The sequence below is a fragment of the Cynocephalus volans genome, chromosome 14 (genome assembly GCF_027409185.1).
Source record: "Cynocephalus volans isolate mCynVol1 chromosome 14, mCynVol1.pri, whole genome shotgun sequence".
Taxonomy (NCBI): Eukaryota; Metazoa; Chordata; class Mammalia; order Dermoptera; family Cynocephalidae; genus Cynocephalus; species Cynocephalus volans.
This window is the reverse complement of record NC_084473.1, coordinates 4,272,135-4,288,024: the sequence shown is the minus strand read 5'-3', so window position 1 is coordinate 4,288,024 and position 15,890 is coordinate 4,272,135. Positions and strand designations below refer to the sequence as shown.

At 41.9% G+C, this 15,890-nt stretch overlaps 1 protein-coding gene and 1 pseudogene across 1 annotated transcript; both read left to right on the top strand.

Annotated features, from left to right (window-relative positions):
• Window positions 1–216: 216 nt before the first annotated feature.
• On the top strand, window positions 217–15,644 carry RNASEH1 (ribonuclease H1). The gene is made up of 9 exons (XM_063078369.1): window positions 217–418; window positions 1,374–1,489; window positions 6,707–6,871; window positions 8,568–8,667; window positions 9,687–9,741; window positions 10,075–10,159; window positions 10,678–10,802; window positions 11,855–11,942; window positions 12,334–15,644. The coding sequence occupies exons 1-8, from the start codon at window positions 291–293 to the stop codon at window positions 11,939–11,941; spliced, it is 861 nt and encodes a 286-aa protein (XP_062934439.1). The 5' UTR covers window positions 217–290; the 3' UTR covers window position 11,942; window positions 12,334–15,644.
• On the top strand, window positions 3,215–4,124 carry LOC134363443 (putative monooxygenase p33MONOX; annotated as a pseudogene).
• Window positions 15,645–15,890: the final 246 nt, after the last annotated feature.

The window sequence follows — 15,890 nt, the reverse complement described above, 5'->3', positions numbered from 1 at the left end:
GCGTTGTCCCAGGCCTAGATAGTTGGCACACTTGGTTAGAGCATGGTGCTGACGACACCACAGTCCAGGGTTTAAGCCAGAGCCCGCCAGCCCCACTCCCGAGCCCAGAATGTGTTCTCTATCGCTCTCTCCTCGCCCCAGCCCGCCACGGCCCCGCCCCTCGCCACGGCCCCGCCCAGGCTCGCGTCATCTCCCCGCGCCGCCGCCGCCGGAAGTGCGAGTGGGGCGCCGCTGCCATCGCCAGGCGTGGGACCCGGAGCCGAGATGCTTCCCGGCCCGGGGAGTGAGCGATGAGGCGGCTCTTGTGCGTGGCCCACGGAGTCGCCTTGGCCGCCGTGCGCTGCGGCTGCGGCCCTTTCAGGCTCAGGATGTTCTACGCCGTGAGGAGGGGCCGCAGGACCGGGGTCTTCCTCACCTGGTGAGTGGGCCGCCCGCGTCGAGGCGCCTGCCAGCGGCCCGGGCCCGGGAGGCTGGACTCCGCCGAGGTTTCGTTTGCCGTGTCAGGAAGGCCGCGTTCTCTGGGTGGCCGGTTGGCTCACTCGGTTAGAGCGCGGTGTGGTGACACCGAGGTCAAGGGTCGGAGCCCCGTACCCGCCAGCCACCAAAAAAAAAAAAGAAAAAGATGCCACCCTCGCGTAGGGACCTCTGTTCAAGCCTTCGTGTTTGTTGAAGTTAGAGAGTTCCCCAAAGGTAACACGTCATCAGTACCAACTAGCGTCACCGAAAGCTTTTCCGCACCTGCTAAATTGGAGCTGGAGCTCAGTACCTAACCTAGTCTTTCCTGTGTTTTTAAAGACCATTCTGATAAATTAGTGTTTGCGATTGGATCCCTGTAACTATCCTTGGAGGTGGATGGGGTTATTCTCATTCTTAGGGGAGTTATTGTAGTTTTGAAATTCATAGGGCAAGTAAGTGACAGAGGTAGGACTTGAGCCCAGTTCTGACTCCACGACCAGGACTCTTCTCACTACGTGATATCAAGATTTATCATCTGTGTGTGTGTACACGTGTTTCCTTATGCAGGGCAGCTATAGTATTGAGAAAGAAACATCTCAGAAGTTGACCTTTCAACTGTAGTGATATGATTAATAGAACTTTTTTTCAGAGACCCCAGAATTTTAGTATGCTTTGAGTTTGAGGAAAGCCATATGGTGCTGGTTTACAGTCTGGTTAGCTATAACAGAACAGAGGGTGTAGGGTCTGATGTGCAAGATAAAACTATGAACTGAAAGATGTTACCCTTTGCCCCCCAGGAATTGACAGCCCATCCATTTTCACACAATTCCCAACTTAAGAAAAGAATCTTAATCAATTAAAAAGGGCATAAGTTAAAGAGTGGGAAGAAAGGAAATAACGTTGCATGTTTTTTCCAGGAATGAATGCAGAGTACAGGTGGACCGGTTTCCTGCTGCCAGATTTAAGAAGTTTGCTACAGAAGATGAGGCCTGGGCCTTTGTTAGGAACTCTGTGAGTCCTGACAGTTCAGAAGGTAATCACCTCTCACATCAGTGTGACATTTTAACCTATTCAAAATTTTATATACCAGATGTCATTTGATCTGTATAGCCATCCTCTAGGCATATCGAGAAGATACTGTGATTGCTTCCATTTTTCCATTTTACAAATTAGGAAGTGGCCTAAAAGCAGTTGAGAATAGTAGTTCATGTCAGTAACAGCATTAGAGACAAGCCAGGACTCAGATTTCCTGTTCCGTTCAGTGCCCTCACTATGCCATGATTCCTTGTCTTCTAAAAAAGTATTTGTACTGTTGTTGGACTGAATGGGTCACAGTTTTAAAGGGATGAGTGTGGTTCCTTTTATTTCAGATAGAGTCACACAATTCGAATTCCAATTTCGTGTGTAGTTATTTGAAGTTTAAACCCTAATATAAGGGACATCAGATATTCAGGGCTCTGACATGCAGGACTCAGATAAGATGAGCACAAGATTTAAAAAATATATCTGAACCTACCTTTAGGAAATGATTTTTCATTAACATAAACTTTTTTACTACAATGGATTAAGATGAGCAGAACGTAGTTTTAATCAGCTTCTCTTGAACAGTCTCTCTAGAGCCCACTGAGATGCTCAAACAACAAACAACTGCTCCTTTGGGATGCCATAACAGTTCTGGACAAAGCAGAATCCAGGGAGAGGCAGGTCATTCTCGGAATCACCCTTGAAGGGCTAGTTTCCAAAGCAGGGGAGACACTCACTCAGGCACCTGCTTCACCCTTTGTCTCCCCAGCAGCTTTTAAAGGAGTTTCCGATGTGAGTTACATTTTCTACCCCGATGGAGAAATCAGTTTGGGACAGAAAACAAGTTTGAAAGTATGGCTCTTATCTTCTTTGTTGGGTTCTTAATTTTTTTTTTTTCACAGATTTTTTGTTTTTAATCAATTGGTGATTTGTTCATATCTCAGTTCTTCAATATAAATGTATTTCTGTTTATGAAGTACTCTAAATCTTAAGGCAAGCTAGTTCTTTATGAATCTACGTTCTTAAAAGTTTACAGAGACCTCTTAGTGACTTATGTTTATAAATTGGAATTTAACATCTTCAGTGTTCAGGAACTGTATCAAAGCAAAAGTATTAGCCCATTTTTCAGTTTTTCTGTCTCATAATATTACATTTATCCTTATTTTGGAATTATTGAACTATCTGCTAGCTATTATGGTTTATATAAGCTGATTTAAGGTCACTCAGAAAAACCACAATTTTGTGAAGTAAAAATTATCTGACAACGATGGTTTTCCTTCAAAGAGTTCTTTAAAAACTTTTAGTCCAGTTTAACTTTCTCTGTTACACTAAATAAAACCAATATTTATATCAATATCATATCAATATTAAGAGGCTTTATCACCAAGACTGCTAGCTGGCCCAGCAGCCCGTGCTCCCTAGTCAGTGCTGGGGACCTTTGGTGTCACCGCCACTCTCACCATGGCTTGGGTCCCGACTGCGCTACAGCCTCTCAGAAGACGTGGGTCCTTGGAGCCTCTTTAGTACTGGAATTTGGGCCACGGGCAGCTCTGTGGCAGTGGGAAAACTGAACCTCTGGGTGGACTCTTCCTGGGAAGGTTCACTGATTAGCAGCAGCTGGGCAATGCTCCTCATTAACATCTGTCGTCAAGGTCGTCACATCATTTCTCTGCAGTGTCAGGGACTCAGCTCTGAATTCTATACGGAAAAAGCACCTGGATCCGTCTTTCTTTCAATGGCTTCAAGACGACCAGAAATACCTGTTCTTGAGCCTAGTGGTGTTCTAGGCAAGCTGTCCCTGCCTTTCGGGATGTATCACCCGGCATTCAGCTATGATGCTGCCCTCAAGGACCCTTCACCCATGACTACTCCATTGGATGTGGGCAGCATGCCCTGGTAACCACTGATTCCAGAGCGTGAATATCAGTACCTTGCCATATTGGAGGAAGGAGAGCCCAGTGTCCTCCCCTGCCATAACCCTGTCATCAGCCATTGACAGTATGGATGAGGTCCTGGTGGTGAAGGCTAGAGCCACCCATGCTATCATGAATTCTCTGATCACAAAACAGACCCAGGAAACCATTCTGAGTTTTGAGCAATAGGCAGGGCTGAGAGACGCTGGTGACACACCCCAGAAGGGCCTTACCCCTGAGGAGACCAAGGACTTTCAAGTGGCAGAAGCACTCCACAGACTAAGCTCCAGAGTGGAGAGATAACAGAAGAAGAGGAGCAGCCTCCATCAGCCCAATCCACCCTGAGCAGCACCCTGCATTCTTACCCTAAGTAGAAGGCCAGAGGCTGGTTCACTTCTGGTTCTTCCACAGCCTTGCCTGGCCCAAATCCTAGCAACATGGATCCTGGAAGTGGGGATAAGGACAGAAATCTGTCAGATAAATGGAGCTTTTTTAGACCAAGATCCCTCCAGAAGTACAATTCAGGAGGTTTTGCCACCCAGGCCTACAGAGGAGCCCAGAAGCCTACTCCAGTAGAACTAGTCAGTGCCCAGGCCACCCAAATGGCTAAAGATCCAGAAACATTCAAGCTGCCCAGATGGACAAGCCAGTGATGGAGGGAAGAAACAACCGCCATGGGCCCATAAGCTCAAACCCTGTGACTTGAATGTGCTCACACCCTCTGGCTTCTAGGGCTCTTTCTGTTCCAGGGACTCTGGATAGAGGGCTTCTTGCACCCCACTCCCCTTTTACCTTGGCTCTTGACACTGGAAAGGCGTATTTTTCAGAAGTCTCTTAAACTGAGGCTAGAGCTAGAGACATAATTGTTCTTTGAGAAACATTAGTGCAAAGCTTGTCCTTGTGTGGAAGAAGCCATTTTGTACTGGTTTAAAGTTAGACCAGATAATTTTAGCGGTGATGTGTGGGAACCTCATGATCTATTTTTGTATCATTTACCCCAGACAAGAACTTTGTTCATTGCTTATTAGGTAAATAATGTTTGTGCTTTTCCAAAACTCAAGCTTCTTAATTCTTTTACCACTGTCAATGTGAGCACTGACAAATTATGGCATTGAGGTGCTCACTGACTAGTTTAGACAACTCTGGCCCTGTTAACTGCCAGTGCTGCACTCCAGCCTTTGTCAGTTAGGACAACTTCAGATCTGTTTGAGATCTGGGTACAGTTAAAAGCCGTACTCGGCCGGGACACCCCTTTCTAGGCTGAAACTGGAGTTTCCTGGCTTTTTGGTAGATCTAATAGATCACTTTGTTCTGAAGCCCATTCTTCATGTGATACCTCTTGGGCCAGTGATGTTGGAGGGACGTCACAGAACAAACATTGTCTTTCATATCCTTCTTTGTACTTTAAATGAGATTAATTTAATTTCAGTTCGATTGGAAATTTCCTAAGGGAGTAAATTCAGTCTACTGACTTGTTGAAGTATGGAGGTTGGTAACTACAGTAAGATTATAGTCTTGAGGTTCACGGGAAACTAATGTCACCTTATTTTGATTCCCTCATTCAAGTCGTGGCTTGTAACTTTTTTCAGGGACAGGTGAAAGAATTGAAAATTTTTCTACATAAAAGCATTTTTCACCAAAATGAGCTTCACACCTTTATTCAGGGCATACCTGACTGAAGAAGGGAAATAGGGAGACTGCCTTTTTATTTCTCCTCACTGTGTGCATGGTCAGTGTCTCGAACCCTGTCTCAAATACCTGCTGCTTTTTCGTTTGTATAGTATCCTGTCTATGTAAGCAACTGGCCTTTCCATAGAGAGACTGGAATCTAAAATTATCAGAACAGTTTATTTATGTCTTCTGTTATGATGTCTTGTTTTGACAATAAAAATCCTTTTTACTGGGCTGGCCCGTGGCTCACTTGGGAGAGTGTGGTGTTGGTAGCACCAAGGCCGTGGGTTCAGATCCCTGTATAGGGTTGGCCAGTTAACTCACTTGGGAGAGCGTGGTGCTGACAACACCAAGTCAAGGGTTAAGATCCCCTTACCGGTCATCTTTTAAAAAAATTTTTTTTTAAATCCGTACTACTTAAAAAAAATAAAATCCTACAAAATTGTACTTTAACCTGTGCCTGTGTTTTTTAGTTTCCTTCTGTAGAGTACGTAGAAGTTTTTGAGGTAAATATAAAGTAACACAAAGTACGGTGGAGTGGAAATGCCAGACAGTGCTGTGCGTGGCGTACTGGTTTTTCTCAGGTTTTGCCCAGTCTACCTCAGCACTCTCCCAAGAGGTGTGAGTTGAGAAGCTACACTAGGCTGGAAATTTTGTCTTGTTCTTATCTAGTAGGCACTCGGTAAATGTTATGCCCCGTTTTTCCATCCCTGATTTACGAATTTAGAGCTAAAAGTGAATTCTATAGTGTTTGGTTAACAGTATTTTGCAGATAGAATTAGTTGATCTTTCTGTTTCCCATTCCCACTTCAGAAGATGATCATGTAGGAAGAGTTGGTTCAGATCGTCCAGTTCAGTTCCTTATTTTACAGAATCCTAAAGGGTTTAAGTCAGTGACCAAGTTCACAGCTGATAAAAGGTAGCACTCACATTGAAACTGGTTTTTTGAATCATGGCCTAATTCTTCTCTTTCAGCTGCCGTAATATAAAAGAGTGAGTGAGATAACTCTGAGATAATGTTTGAGAATGCCTTTGGGATTAGCCTTGAAGCCACACTGAAGAAAAACTGCAACAGTGCTGATTCCCCAAAAGGATCCAATCTCTTCTCCTTTGATTTCTATTTCTCTTTCTTAACGTGTCCCATTATCTGTTTATTTAAGCTAGACCTACCTGTGCCCTCTTAGCCTTCCCGGAGTTTCTCAACTTGGTGTCCATATAATTGTAGTATTTGCAGCAAGGAGGGGTCTGAACCATGGATACCACTGATCTTATATACAGAATTTTCTCCTTGTTTTTCCTGGGGAAGGAGCCCCTCAGATTTTCAAACTGTCTGTGATCCCTGAAGGGTCAAGAACCTGTGGTATCTCTGTCATGTCCATCAAAACCAGGTTCTGTTTTCAACAGAAGGCTTGCTGTTGTATTCACATTGCCCTTATGAGACTTATCTTGAGAAATTTAGAATTATTTCACAAGACGTCAAAGTCTGAGATGGTGTGGACTAAGTCTGTCTTTGTAGGGCCACACACGTAGGTGTTTAAGTCTGATTTAGTGACATGAAGCAACTTACCAGATTTCTTGATTCTCACATAACATTTCATGTTATGTTTGTTGTTTGTGGCTCATGAGTAGACTCTGTCTTTCAGGGCAAAAGAACAAACATGTGCAAGAATCACAAGTAAAAGCCCGCAAGTCCCTCCGTGAGCCCCCAGGTGGAGACAGCGATGAAAGCACGGAGCCCTGTGCAAAGCGTGTGAAACAGAACACAGAGTCAGCGCCTTCAGTTGGCAAAGACACGTTTTCTTATATGGGTACATCTTTCTTGGGTTTTTTATTTTCATTATAACAATCATGAAAATAGATCTGTATGTTAAAAACTTTCCCTACTTTCTTAATGGGGAAATTTTCGCTGATGTTTATCATCTTATCTGCAAAGGTTATTTAGAAATTGCTGCAGTCACTATTTTATAATGGATGAAGTGGTACAGAACTGTGAAACTTTGGATATTCTTAGGAAAATCATTATATACACTACCAATAAAAAAACATTGTAATCTTTTCAAATACCGGTATTCTCTATGCATGTACTATTTTAGGTCACTAAGATAAAGAAAATACAAAGATTTCAGCTTCTTCAAATAAGGCCCTAGACAGAGCTGCTTTTTATAATCACTGGCATTAGCATTTTAACCTTTTATGACCAATCTTTATAAAATTAAGGAGCTGCTGCCTTATCTTGAAAAGCAAGATAGTAATGACCTTTTTCTCTGCTTTTACCTCCAGGAATCAGTTGTGTGTGTTTAGTCACTTGTGGTATATATGTCTCCTTTTTTTCTTTCACATGTATGAATGGAAAATAGAAATAAGTACCTTTTCTTTTGTTTTTTGTTTTTGCATAAATCAGTGTATTTGTAGTTTCTAAGTTTTCCTGTAGAAGTCATTTTATAATTTAATTCTTGGGAAACTGGTAGAAAATGTTTTTTCAAGCGGTAGATCAGTTTTGCAGTTATGTTTAAAAAAAAAAAAGTATCCTTGATTTGGTTATTTACCAGTAGGAATCGAAGCCAATGTTTGGGGAGTAACAGGGCAATGAGCCATTTCCAGTGTGCTAACAGCTGCTTGAAGCACCGTAGCCCCTAACACAGTGCCTGACGTGATGGGTGCTCGCAGTCGAGACAGAATTCAGTGGCTGGGAGGAAGTTTGTAGTTGTGTTGATAAGTTGTAGTTGTGTTGATAAGTTACAGCTGATTAAGGAGGCTTCCCAACACCCATGTTCTGAAAGACTCCCAGCTCCACTCCTGCTGAGCGTGTGTCCCATCCCTTCAGCGTGCCTCCTTCCCCTTTGCCTCTGCTGGGCCCGGTTCACTGTCCTCTTGACAAACGCCTCATGCGCGTGTTGCCCACACCCCTGCTCTTTAACACTTTGCAGCCTGACTTCTACTCCCCCTGCTCTGCTGGAAGTGTTCTCTTGGCCACCAGTGGCCTGAGAGTGGCCTCCCACCAGTCCTCTTTCACCTTGTTCTTTACAGCCTTGGCATGTTGAAACCCTCCATCTCTTGATGGAAAGAAGCAGAGATAGACCACATTTTGCTAGTTGCAAATATGCTAACAAAATAATTAGACCAGCATTTGTCATTGACTTGACCTTTGGCCAGCAAGGTCATCATCATACCCAGGCACTGCTTGCCTCTGTGGAAGAACAACTTCCTGAAAGTGAAGGTGACCCTGGGATAGAGAGAGAGAGAGCATCTTTGGCCTTTGACCCCTTAGCATTGGGTTACAAGTTCATGAGAAACTAGAATTTAAAGATGATATGAGTCTTTCCATGAACTTGTTGAAGTACCCTTGTATAAGTAATTGATCGTGTTTTCTTAGAAAATTTCTTCAGCATTGTAAAATACCCTCTTGGTTTAAAATGCTAACTCACTCAACTTTAGTAAATTTTTGATGTGAATTTTAGCTTTTAGTAGCGCCAGTCCTGCCAGTTTACTGTTTCTCTCTCACAGGAGACTTTGTCATTGTCTACACTGATGGCTGCTGCTCCAGTAATGGGCGGAGGAGGGCACGAGCAGGAATTGGCGTTTACTGGGGACCAGGCCATCCTCTGTAAGTACACAAAGCAAGCTGAGTTTTTTAAACTCCAGATTTACTGAATCATATACCGCAGCTTGTGAAAAGATGAGTCGGGATCTGCTTACTGGTTGATTATTTGGAAAACCTGCCAAATAAACAGTTTTGGCAGGGGACAGCAGAACAGAGCTTGGACTTGGCTGACACTGACTGGCTTTGTTCTTGAGGACGTCAGGCACCCCGGCATTACTTTCCTAGCCCTATGTCTTGAGTCTTTCTGTTTCACTCATAAGCATTTACACCAAAGTGACCTCACTGCTCCTTCACTGAAGAGTTGCCTGGCATGCTGGGAGGTGGCCTTGGCAGGGATGCATGGGGCAGGCCACCAGACTTGGAAGCTATCATGTCACTTGAATCTTCTGAGGAGACATGACTTAGAGGTGCCCCTGACATTTAATAGGCACAAAGTCAAGGTGATGTGAAGTGCCATCATTCAAATACAACTAGCACCTGGATGTTAAAGAACCTGAATAGTAGCTGACAGCTCTGAAATTTGGCTGGAAGCAGGGTTTGACTCCCATCAAGTTGCTGTACACCAGTTCAGAGCTGTATGCTCCAGTGTTTACAAGTGCCATCAGCACCGTGAGGCAGGCTTCAGGTACATTGTTTCCATGGTAATACCACTTTATGTTTCTGTTGAGCTTTACAGTTTACAAAGTTCTTTCACTTTCACATCTCATTTTAGCTCAAACCCCTGGGAGAGGGGAAGTGTGGGTGGCACTGAGTGTCCAGGGTCTCGCACTCACCCAAGACAACACGTTAATAGCTTTCAGGTTCAGAAATTCAACCTAGCTTTTGACTTCTGGTCTGGTGTTCCTTCTATAGTACCATACCATGGCGTCTTTCAATAAAGTGTTAGTATCGTTGGTTTGATTTTTTAAAGGCTGTTTTTACATGATACTTTTATATTTCAAATATGAATACATACTTACTGTTTTATCCACTAAGAGGAATCACTTCATAATTTTATTTTCTTTTGTACTGTTTTGAAACAGAAATGTAGGCATTAGACTTCCTGGGCGCCAGACAAACCAAAGAGCAGAAATTCATGTAAGTTATCAGATATATTTAAGTTTATTTTTCTTTAGCATTGACTATGAACTTACAAACTAGTTTCCTGTTTTGTTTGTTTTTTTACTGTCTAAATATATAAGATATTCAAAGTCCAGAAGAAACTTTGAGGTTAGTAACAATTCTTAAAGATAGGAATTTTCTAGAGGAATTCTGAAAACTTATTTTAAATAGGAGTATAAAAAGAATTGTATGTGTAGCATTATTTCATACTGCGAATATAATCATCACAGTGCAGAAAAAGAAGAAATGTTTCAATTTTAAAGTCATTTTTAACACTTCGTATAGCATGACTATCAACTTGTTTTCAAGGCAGCCTGCAAAGCCATTGAACAAGCAAAGGCTCAGAACATCAATAAATTGGTTCTGTATACGGACAGTATGTTTACCATAAATGGTAAGTCTTCACACTTTATGTCTTGTAATGATTTTCCAGTACCTATGAAGGGAAACGATGAGAAAAGGTATTTCTCTCGCCGGTAGGAGGTATAATAACAGGGCAGGACACAGATGGCAACGGGGATGACACCTGGTCTGTCAGGTGTGAAGGAACAAGTGAGGAGGTGGAGTCCCAGCTCTTGTGGCACTTCGAGTCCCCACATACCTCAGTAACTTAGGATAGTGGCTAACTGCTTCTGTGGGAAATGCCATGTATAGGAGCATGTGGGCAGTGGGGGAGCATGTGTGAGTCCGGGAAGGCTTCCCGGAGGAAGTGACATCTGGAGCTGAGAGCTGTAGGTCGAGTTCAAGTTAGAGGCAACGGAAGAGACAGGACTATTCCAGGCTGTGCCAAGGCCACAGCAGCTAAGGCCGACTAAGGAAGTGAAGAGTCCAGGATGGTGACTCAGAATACAGGAGGGAGGGTGAAATAAACCAGGACACTGACACCGGTCAGCAGTGAGTGTGTTCTTCCAGGAATAACTAACTGGGTGCAAGGGTGGAAGAAAAATGGATGGAGGACAAGTTCTGGGAAAGATGTGATGAACAAAGAGGACTTCGTGGAGCTGGATGAGCTCACCCACGGCATGGACATTCAGTGGGTGAGTGTTGCTTAAAATGCTCCTATCTGTCATCCGAATTAACTAGAGACTAATCATTTGTGTAAGTGACTTAATGACATAAGTTAAATTAACAATTTCCATGAAATTATATCATAATGTATATTAGAACACGTTTGATTGTTTTGGTCATCATATGAGTAATGTCTGAATGAGAGTATTATGAGGTATAACACACAGTCAGTGTGGTGTGAGGGGTGTCCTGCACTCCTTACATGCTTTAGTAATGCGTAGTAGTGCCTAGCCCAGGCACACCTCATCGGTATTCAACTCGGATCTAAGTAAACCCATTAGTTTCTTTGGAATCAGCCATAATGTTACATAAAACTAATTTATAACGTATTTTGTAAAGTTGTATGATAAGGACTTATAACATGACTTTTTCCAAAACAGAAGTGTCTTTTTTATAATAGATAATTTTTATTAAAAAATGTTTTCAAATAATACAGAGCAAGTTAAACTGTGACCATTGTCTCAACCCTACTTTGTTCTGCTTTCTGGAAGGCCTGATAAGTTTGGTTACCTGACATGTAAATTTGCTTCAACAACATAAATGTGAACGGTGCTTCAGTCAGTGCACCCATTCTTCCTAACAGCACTTGCAGAGGAGAAAGTGTGTGCATGTTGCATGCATGTCTGTCCATCCATCGCACGTACGTGCACTTGGCCCGGAAGGTTGCCATGTCCCATTGCTCAATGGGGAGGAAGCAATCTGACAGTACAATCCAATCTGCAGAGAAACAAAATGGAACTTTTGTAAATATATTTACTGCATAAATGCATTGAGAATATATATTGGGGGGAGTAAAAATAAAATTTAAAAATTTTTAGAAAAGAATAAACACAAAAAACAAATTTTGAGAAAGGGATATGTGTTGTGCTGTTCAGAATTATGCTGGGAAAGAGGAGCTGTGAAGGTGAGCTTTGGCATACTCAGTCTACTCTGAAGAGTTCTGTTTCCTAATAATGAGAATATAGCATGTGTTGCTTATGTAAAAAGTAGGAAAAATAAAATGAAAAATTTATTTTAACAGATGCATGTTCCTGGTCATTCGGGATTTATAGGCAATGAAGAAGCTGATAGATTAGCAAGACAAGGAGCTAAACAACCTGAAGACTGAAGTAATTTTAATACTTGGGAAAACTTGAGCCAGTCACTGTTTTGTTCCTTTCGCTTTCTGGTGTGGAAAATAAGACTACGGGGTGGACCACTGCAGTAGATAATGATGATGATTCAGCTCTCACACTGAATCAGGAAGGTGTAGTGGGGTTCTCTGATATGGTTTGATAAAAAGTGGTTAAATGTGTAATAGATTGAACACCTTTGAGATTTGAGAATCGTGAGATTTCAGCATCATGCTTATTGGGCTTGATATTGTGCTTGTTTGTTTTATTGTAGTCTGGCCCAGAGTGCTAGAACTTTGATTTTAATAAAGAATCAATAAAACATTGTTAAAAGATGCAGACAAGAAGTCTAGAAGTATTCTGAAAGAGCTTATTGTCCTATATGCAGGATTGAGACTTCTGCTTCTGAAGTTGACTTGTGCCTTGTGAACATTAGAGGAAATCACAGCCCAGGCCAGGGCACACAGCTCAGCAGGGAGAGTGCGAGCTGGGTCTTGGCCCCACCTGCCCGCTTGCACACAGCTGGCCCCGGCTACTAGACGTCTGCATAGGAACAGTGATAACCTTTAAAGACTAAGAAGCATAAATAAATCTTTTAAAAATTTCTTTGGCTCTTTTTGTTAACGCTATGCCAATTTAAGAGGTTTGACACAATCATTCATTTACTTATTTTTCTCTCTTTATTTATTGCTTTTGTTTTTATTTTGGCAGCTGGCCAGTATGGGGATCTGAATCTGCTCTCACCAACTGAGCTAACTGGCCAGCCCCTCATCATTTGTTTTTAAATCTTTATATCATAAAATAAAAACACAAAAAATGGCAAAAAATGTATAGTTTACTGAATTATTATTATTGTAAGGTGAATATTCTTACCACCACCTCAGTAAGAAAATTTCAGTAATCCCCCTTTATCTGCAGTTGTGCTTTCTATGGTTTCAGTTGCCATGGTCTGAGAATATTAGATGGAAAATTCCAGAACTAAACAATTCACAGATTTTAAATTGCACACCGTTCCAAGTAGCATGATGAAGTCTTCGTCCCGCTATACCCTGCCTAGGGCGTGAATCTTCCCTTTGTCTAGTGTGTCCACACTGTGTATGCTGCCTGCCTGTTAGTGACTGCCATCATCTGCTCCTGACATCCAACCATCGACATAGTCGTGGCTTGAAGATCCAGGATCACCCAAAGCAGACGATCTCCTTTTGATGTATGGTCAGAAGGTCAGTGGCAGCCTGATGCTACGTCATAAAGCCTGCATCCTTCACCTCACCTCATCTCATCTCGTGGGCATTTTATCACCTCATGCTGTCACAAAAAGAAGGGTGAGAACAGTACGATAAGGTATTTTAAGAGAGAGAAACCGCATTCACATAATTTTATTATAGAATATTGTTACAACTGTTCTATTTAATTATTAGTTGTTGCTAATCTGTGCCTAATGTATAAATTAAACTTTATCATAAGTATGTATGTATATTCAGGAAAAACTGTATGTATAAGGTTCGGTGCCATCCACAGTTTCAGCATCACTGGAGGTCTTAGAGCATATCCCCTGCGGATAAGGGGGACTACTGTACTTTGCAAGACACTCCAGAAGACTCTACCAGGGCCTCTCCAATCACAGCCTTCCCCTAGCCCCAAAAGTAAGCCTGAGTTTTGTAGAAATTACTTCCTTGCATTTCTTTATGGCGGTTTAGTTTTGTCCACTTTTTTAAAAAACTTGATATTTCTTGAGTCATAAGTCTCTTAATTTGCAGTTCCCCTCCATCCATCGCCTTCCTCACAGTTTATCTGCTGGGGAACCTGGGCCCTTTGTCTTGTGGGTTCCCACAGTCTGGCTTTGCTGCTGGCCTTCTCAGTTGCAGTTCCGCATGCTCCTCTGTACTCCGTGTTTCCTGCAAATTGGCAGCTGGATCAGAGGCGGGGGCAGACTCAGCTTTGATTTCTTTGACAAGACAATGGGTGGTTAGGTGCTCTTGTCAGGAGTCCTTTGTGATGGTGACAGCTGCTGACGCTCTGCCCAGATCCATTCACTATTTGGGGCTACACAATGGTGATATTCTAATTCTGTCACTTGGATGGCATTTATTGGTTGGAATGGTTTTTAAGAAAGATGCTTCCTTTCATGTACTATTTGGTTACGCAGCAGTACAGCCCAAGGAGGAAAGGCAGGATAAATGCTTGGTTCCTTGCTTTTATACACAGTGTCAAGATAATGAATTAGTTCTCTGTCATCCTTAGAAGGTGAGCAATGAAAGTGTTTTATATATACCAAGAACTTATGGACTTAAGCAATTTTGATGGGTTTCAATCCGTTGCAATTTTTATCTTTATTGAACTCAAATTGTCCCTTCTTTGGCCTGTGAGAGGGACCCTGTTCACGTTGGCTCTTGGGTTTCTTTTGATATGCATGTATACAGTGTACCTGCACAGACCGCACACACAGTCATTGCTGTCAGCGGCAGTCTGACATGCCCAGGTGCTCTAGGCCCTGCTTTTACATCTCCTGCTCAGAACTGGAACCACTATTTCTACAAGAAGCTGGTGGAAATGGTATTTCAAATCCATAATCTGGGATGCTCATTGCTGCAGCAATGATCATTGTTTCTAGGACTTTTCGTTGGACAAAGCTATTAAAACAAAACATGCACATACTTTTGCACATGTACAGTTAAAGATATTTTCTGAGCTCATATTGATATTCGCAGTACAAATTCAGGATTCCAGGGTTTTTACTTAATCTCTCCTATTATTATGTCTGTGTCTCCTTCTACACTGAGAATTCTGGTTCTCAAGACACGGGATGATGAAACAGAATATCCCATAATCACTCGCTCATTTCATTCCACTTTAACATGCAGAATTTCAATATAATACAATACCATACCTTTAGTTATAATAATGAAAACAGTACTATATCTACATTGTCAGTCATTACATAATAAAATCGCTAACTTTTGCCCTCAGTCTTATTTCTATGTATTAAATTCTCATAACCAATCTTTAGGTCAGTGTCATTTGGGGAACAGTATTCTCTGAGTTCCCATATGTTGAATTTAGTTTTGCTGGATATGTAATCCTTGGCTCAGATTTTATTTCTTTGAATATCCTAAATGTTTTATTGTTTTCTTCCAGCATAAAGTGCTGTATGGAAAGCCTAATGAATCTTATTTTCTTTCCCTTGTAAGTCGTGCTCTTTTTGCTTAGATGCGTAAAGGATCGTTTTCTTTTTCTCTTCAGTCAGTAATTTTATTGGAATGTGTCTTGTGTTGGTTGTCCCACGTCAGTATTTTCAGGTGTATAGTATGCTCTTCCTGTGCGTGTTTTCAAATCTGTTATTTCAGGAAGGTTTTTTTGAATTGTGGTTTATAGTGTTTTTGCCTCTGTTTTCTTCTTTGGGAACCCCTGTTATGTGTATGTTGAAATCTAATTGACCTCTCTTCAGTATTTGCTACTTTCAAATCTCTTTTATCTCTCTTTCTTTTTGATTTTTAAAAGTTGTTATTGTACCCCCTTGCTTTCAGAAACAGCTTTTTTGAGGTGTGATTGACAGACAATAAAGTGCATATATTTGACATGACTTATGTGTTTACCTGTGAAACCACCAATGTACCACATTTTATTCACCTGTTGACCGACATGGATTGTTTTTAATTTCTAACTGAAAAATAAAGCAAACAAAGCTGCCGTGAACATTTATGTACTAGTCTTTGTGCTTTTGTTTCTTTGGGGTAAATGCCTAGGAGTGGAATGGCTGGGTCGTGTGGCAGGTGTGTATTTAACTTTTTAAGAAACCACAGAACTTTTCCAGGTGCCAACTTTTACCATTTTATATTCTTACCAGCAAGGCACGAGAGTTCTGATTCACTCCACAGCCTTGTCAACATTTGTTGACACCAAGTTTTGTTACAAATGTCTGGGTTTTTGGTTTTGCTATCTGATAGT

Excerpts from the sequence above, each read along its gene's own strand:
- RNASEH1 (XM_063078369.1), top strand. The coding sequence starts at position 291 with ATGAGGCGGCTCTTGTGCGTGGCCCACGGAGTCGCCTTGGCCGCCGTG. Across the intron at positions 9,742-10,074 it reads ACCAAAGAGCAGAAATTCAT|GCAGCCTGCAAAGCCATTGA; the intron begins GTAAGTTATCAG and ends CTTGTTTTCAAG. Across the intron at positions 10,160-10,677 it reads CAGTATGTTTACCATAAATG|GAATAACTAACTGGGTGCAA; the intron begins GTAAGTCTTCAC and ends GTGTTCTTCCAG.